The 6000-nt window shown below is 43.3% G+C and overlaps 1 protein-coding gene across 5 annotated transcripts in view; it reads right to left on the bottom strand.

The window, feature by feature from the left end:
- ATP6V1C2 (ATPase H+ transporting V1 subunit C2) overlaps window positions 1-4939 on the bottom strand; it is a 58565-nt gene extending 53626 nt beyond the window's left edge. For 4 of the 5 annotated variants that reach the window (XM_072634226.1, XM_072634224.1, XM_072634221.1 and 1 more), the window contains exons 1-2: window positions 4633-4772; window positions 2025-2186 (exon numbers count right to left, since the gene is read on the bottom strand). In XM_072634226.1, coding sequence (XP_072490327.1) covers window positions 2025-2156 — 132 coding nt within the window. In that variant the 5' untranslated portion in view covers window positions 2157-2186; window positions 4633-4772. Of the gene's footprint in view, window positions 1-2024; window positions 2187-4632 lie in introns of all 5 variants that reach the window. The other variant, XM_072634222.1, reaches the window with a different exon arrangement.
- Window positions 4940-6000: the final 1061 nt, after the last annotated feature.

Here is a 6000-nt window from a genome sequence, read left to right on the forward strand (position 1 = left end):
TTGTGTTTGTTCTTTGTATTGGAAGAGGACCATGACATCAGAATACAGCATCAGGGAAATGATGCCATAGACTTGCAGTTGACTTTGATTTTAGTGAGGGAGGGCCATACAAGGTCACTAGTCTCACTTTATCCTCCAGAGCCATCTGGGTCCAGTGGTCAGATATTCATCAAGATGACTAGAGAGGGCCCAGGATGCAATGCGAGACCCTGGCCCCTTTAGGCTAAGGCCTTTTCTGGTACATTCAGTGAACAGGCCTCTTTAAGAAGTCAAGGGATGACCCCTTTAATTAGGAAAAGAGAAAAAATAATTGAAGCTGGGAAAAGATCCTCAGGGTTGCAGTTCCAAAGAGAGATAGTTATCATTGACATTCACTTTAAACCAGGAGGAGCCAAAATATAGCCATTAAGTGGAGCTTGGGCAGGGACCTATTGTGGTCCAATCTATGAGCTTCAGAGTGAACTCTGTTGAAGGTTTCATTAAAGAAAGAAAGAATGAGATTAATAGTATATGAAGGGATTTCCTGTGCTTATCCCTTTTTTGAAATAAAGGAAGATTAAGCACTGGCAGAAGTTAGAACAAGGATGCTTAACCTAGGGTCCTGGAACCTTTTTAACATGTTGAAAAAAAATGTAGTTGAATATAATTAAGTCTCCTTTGTAATATTTTATTTTATGTAGTAAAACTGTATTCCAAGACACCCATAAGCTTCACTAGACTACCAAAGGGTCTATGACATACAAATAAAAAATTTAAAAACCCTTGCTTGAAGAGCAGTTGGTGTACACATCATTATTTTAAACATCTGGATTATTATTTCTACAGAAAGTCTTTCTTCTTCCCCCACCTACTAGTGTCCTGACTCTCAGGTCACCCCAGGTCAGAAACGGAAGAGTCAAAGCTTCAGAACTGATCAGTAGTGTGCCTGTCACTGGCCTCTGTACTTACAGCCTGGGTGTGATAGGCAGAGACCTGGTCTCAAAAAAAAAAAAAAAAACCTTATGCAACTAAGCACTGTGAACTAAGCATTGGAAAATTTACTCAATGCCAAGACATATGGGAACCGAAAAGTGATCTTGGGCATGAACACTGAATTTCTTTCCCTTCATACCCTCCCTAAAGTGGGTCAAAAGTATACTTAAGGATGGAGACAAACAAGGCAAATTCCAAACTATAGCAGATTGTTAGTCCTTACCAGAAGGCATTAGAATGGGAATTTAAAATAAGACCAAGAGTTTAACTCAACAGCCAATCAGTAGACTGTCCTGGAAAACTTTTAGCAGAGAAGAAACAAGTTTTTGAAACAAAAGGGAGCTAGTTAGTTCCATCTTTAATGGAACTCACTCAACTAGGAGATACTGTTCTCTCCTTATCCAAAAGTTTGTTAGTTATTAAGCAGAAAGTTTCTCTGATCCCTGTTATCCATCCCTTTCCATGATACCACAAATAATCTCAAGATGTCTCCTCGTGTTCCTAGTTCTGTAAAATCAGACATTTCTACCACTTACTCTTGGCATGGGATATAGCAGAAAATTTGCTGACTCTGGGTTAAAATCTTGCCTCTGATGCATACTACCTCTGTAAGCCTTTGATTTAAACGCCTCTGTCTACTCATTTACAAAACTAAAGTGGTTAGTCAGTGGCCTCTGAGATCCATTCTAGCTCAAGTTCTAGGATCCTTTGCTCTTGGTCATTTGCTCTTGATGGCCATTTTCTATTTTTCATTAGCCTTCATAGTATCATCTCATTTTTTATAGGACCATAGGTTTATAGGAGGAAGGAACCAAAAAGTCATCTAGTGTAACCTCCTTTTACATGAGAAAACTGAGGTTATGTTAAATGACTTGCCTAACTCATAACTCAGATTAGATTATAATACAACACTCTTTCCACAAAACCAAATTAACTATCTTCTTCCAGGATGCTAAAATAAGGAGCAGCCTTTTCTCCTCCTTCTCCTTAATTATTGCTTTTTTTTCCTCTCTCCCAACTTTCCCTAGTTCCTCCAATTTCTAGGGCTTTACCTTGAAGTCAGGAATCGCAAATTTGGTGTTGTGGGATAGATTAGACTTGGAGGTTACTGTGTTCATCCGTTCCAGAGCCTGCAAATTCTCCATATCTCCAGGGGCAGAAATTAACCAAAATTCCGACGACATGCTTGAAGTCTTCCCTTTTAGTCAAGGTTACTGAGAAAACATACGAAAAAGAAAACCAACATATAAAAGAAAAGAATGTAAGGACCTTTCTACCTGCTTTTTCCTCTTCCTAGTACCAGATCTACAGGATTGAGAATAGGGACTGGACCTGCCATGGGTAGATATAGTGTAGTACAGAGAGAAACAGCCTCAGATTGGATTTGGATTCAAATCTTTGGAGTCACTTAGGGTTAGAATCATTTCTGTGACTTCAGGTATGTCACTCTCTCTTGCTGGGCCTCAGGTCTCACCACTGTAAAATGATGGAGTTGGATTGTAGTTTAGTATTGACCTTGATAAACTGGAAAGAGTCTAAAAGGCAACAACCAGGGTGGTGAAAGGCCATGAGTTCAAGTCATATATTTTGGCTGAATGAAATGGGGAAATTTAGCTGAGAGAAAGGAAGACTCAGGAGGACAAGGTAACAAATAATTGAAACCTTTAGCACAATGCCTGGCACACAGCAGGTACTTAATAAATGTGTATTAATTGATTTACAGATTGATGTGGAAGATGGATTAAACTTGTTTTGTTTGGCACCAAGGGCAGAAGCAGGAACAATTGGTGGAAGTTGTAAAGAGGCAAATTTTAGGCTTGCTATAAGGAAAAACTTGCAAGCAATTAAAACTGCTCAAGTGTATCATCAGCTGTCTCAAGAGATGACTGGTTCCCCTCTCCTGATATGTCTTCAAGCAGAGGCTAGAGGACCACTTTTAAGGCATATTGTAGCAGGTACAGATTGAACTAGAGGGTCACTGAGGTTCCTTTCATCTCTAAAATATTGTGATCTTGAAAACTCCTTTCCACTTTAAATTTTATGGTCCTAAAGCAGTCCCCTTACTTAAAGATGGCAAGTACCTAAAGGGCAACTAGTCAGGAGCTTGGTCTCCTGAAAGTCAAAGAAAGCTTTTAGCATTGCCCTCTCAGGGTTGTTCCAACTGGTTCCTGGGGAGAAGGAAGAGGAGTAGGTGGTGGTGGAGGTGGAGGTGGAAGAGCAGAAGGAGGTTTTCCATTTCCTTTCCCTCCACCCCATTCCAGTGACAAATCCCCATATGACCTCATAAAAACCTGTAATAATCAGGAGGCCTAGCTTGGGAACTTGATGTTCCTTTAATATGATATCCACCTTTTGAACGGACTGCATGGGCTTCCTGAAAAATTGATTTTAGGGAGGGAAGGGTACGATACCAAGTTGGGGGGAATAGGTGTAAAAGAGATGAGATTTTCCTCCTTTGGCAAAGAAAAACCTTAGTGGCATAATTATTGGATCTGGAGTCAAACGACCTGGGTTTGAATTCTGGTTGTGTCATTTAGTAACTTTTTTTGTTTTACTTTCAACAATTTCCTTGTTTCTAAAGTTAAAGGAGCGGAATACATAATCTATGCATCCTTGCCATTCTAACATCAAAGATTAACTCTGGACCCACAAAACTGAACATGCCTTTGTTAAAGTCTCTTCTAAAAAACTCTTAAAATCCGGTCTACAGAGGATGGGGCATGTCTTCCTTTCAGAGAAGTGGCTTATAGGAAACCTGGTTTCTAACTCTGGGTACCTAGGAATTTCTACCCAAGAGGTCCTACCACTAAAACCCATTATTAGTTCGGCTCCTTCGAACACAAATACACCCACACACATTTCTTCTTTCCATTGTCTTCCCTCCCTCTAGGTGTTTATCTGTCTTTCCTTCCTCTCAAGTACCTCCTCCTTTTAATACCTGCTTAGAAGACCAAAGTGGAAGGTAACAGGGCTCCACTATGCGGACTAAAAAACAAAAACAAAAACAAAAAAACCCTGAATTTTACTAAAAGAAATTGATAACTAATTCTCTGAGGCAGTTTTAAGTCAATTGAACCCAATTACCTTTAAATCCATTTAAAATAGCAAAAATTTCATTCTGTCTTTATTGCAAAGAATCTGGGGATGGATTGCCCTTATTCTCAGGGGACTAAAGAGGTGCCACCTGCAAACGCAATTGCCTGATGTTGATGTGACAACTGAAAAGACTGTCAACTGGAAAGGAACTGAAGAGTTGCCTCATAGTTCCTCACGGGGCTGCGAGATGTAATGGTCTTGGTTGGCAGACGAGGTTCCAGTTTGAACTCAGACCCCTACCAGCCTTGTGACCTTCACCTCTGAACTTGAGTTTCCCCGTCTGCAAAACCCGAGAATACTATGTGCGCTCCCGGCCTCGCAGGAGAACAGAGAGAGAAGCGACTGCTAAGCCAGAGAAGCTGTAAGAAGTGTGCGCCGCCTTGATCCCGGGCTTCCCATTCAGACACGAAGGAGTAAAACTGAAGCCACGGGATATGTGGGTGGAAGTTTCCTTTCCTCCTTCTCCCAGTCTCCAGATCGCGAATGGGTTCTCCCGACTCGCAGGCTCCCTTCTTCACCCACCCTCTCTCGGCAACACTTTCCCGATTTTCTTCCAACCCTTACCTGGCGTAGAACGAAGGGGGCGCGCATGCCAGAGTGCTTGGGAAGGACTGAGGGCAGAAGAGACTGAAGGCGAACGCTAGCTCTGGTTCGGGACGATGCGTTCGATCCGCCTGGGCAGCCTTGGCGCGCGGGCACCTCCGGCCCTTCGGAGACTCTCTTCGGGCACTGCCGAGGTGAGGGGCACTGGGGTGTGCTGGGCTGCCTCCTGCCGGGTTCGCTGGAGGGCAGGTGCTACCCGCTTTGCCCAGATCAGTCCCTGCGCCTGAGCCCCGGCTGCCAGGCGGCTGCGGCTCCAGCTGCTCCCGCCGGCTCCACCCCGACCGCCTGGCGTTTTATCGCCGAGCAGCCTGGGGAGGTGACTCGACTGCCCCCACCTGCTTGCGGATTTGCATACGGTACCAGGTCTCCTGGCGCAGGGCCCCTGCTGGCTCTCTCCGACTCACCTGGCCGCTCCCCCTTCCTTCCTAAGAGCCTAGGACACCGAACTCTCCTTCAGGGCATCAGTAGCAGGTGGCATTTATGTGACTAGTGGCGATTTGCAAAGCGTTCTCCATACACCAGCTCATTTGAACTTCGTAACTATTCTGTGAAGTAAATCCTAAAGATATTATTGCCCTTCGTTTTACAAGTGAGGAAACTAAGGCTAAGAGTTTAGTGACAGCGTCATACAGCTGTCTGAGGTACGATCATTTCTCTCTGTCTTTCTTCATCATCATCTTATTGACCATCATCATCGTCATCATCATCATCACCATCATACTATGGGATTTTGTTGGCAAAGATTTTGGAGTGGTTTACTATTTCCTTCTCCAGCTCGTTTTATAGATAAGGAAACTGAAGCAAACAGGGTTAAGTGACTTGCCCAGGGTCACACAGCTAGGAGGTTTCTGCAACTCGATTGGGTCTTCCTTATTCCAAGCCCAGTGCTCTATCCTCTGTGCCACCTAGCTGCCCTGACCATGGAATGGGACTTAAATGTTCTCTAAGAACTGAAGGGGAACTTAGGTCTTCCAGTCCAGCTCCTTCATTTCATAAATGAGGAAACAACCTCATCCGGACAGGTTTGGAACATAGGTCCAGAGACTCCAAAGGATTGTTTTTACTGAACCCGACCCTAGCCTTCCCTCAAATCTCTTTGCACTCATTATCTATTTTTTTTTAATTGTTAGCTTTAGTTTTTTGCATCTACTTCGTTTCTGAATATATTCCTCCCCTCCCTCCTCTACACTGGAAGTCAACAAGTCAACATGCATTTTACTAAGCTCATTACTTGTCTGGTGCTGTGCTAAACTAGGGATACAAATAAGGCAAAAGCAAACAGACCTAATCCTCAGAAAACTCATGTTGAGACAAGATATATACAGATTG

This window comes from Notamacropus eugenii, chromosome 1, assembly GCF_028372415.1.
Source record: "Notamacropus eugenii isolate mMacEug1 chromosome 1, mMacEug1.pri_v2, whole genome shotgun sequence".
NCBI classification, from domain to species: Eukaryota; Metazoa; Chordata; class Mammalia; order Diprotodontia; family Macropodidae; genus Notamacropus; species Notamacropus eugenii.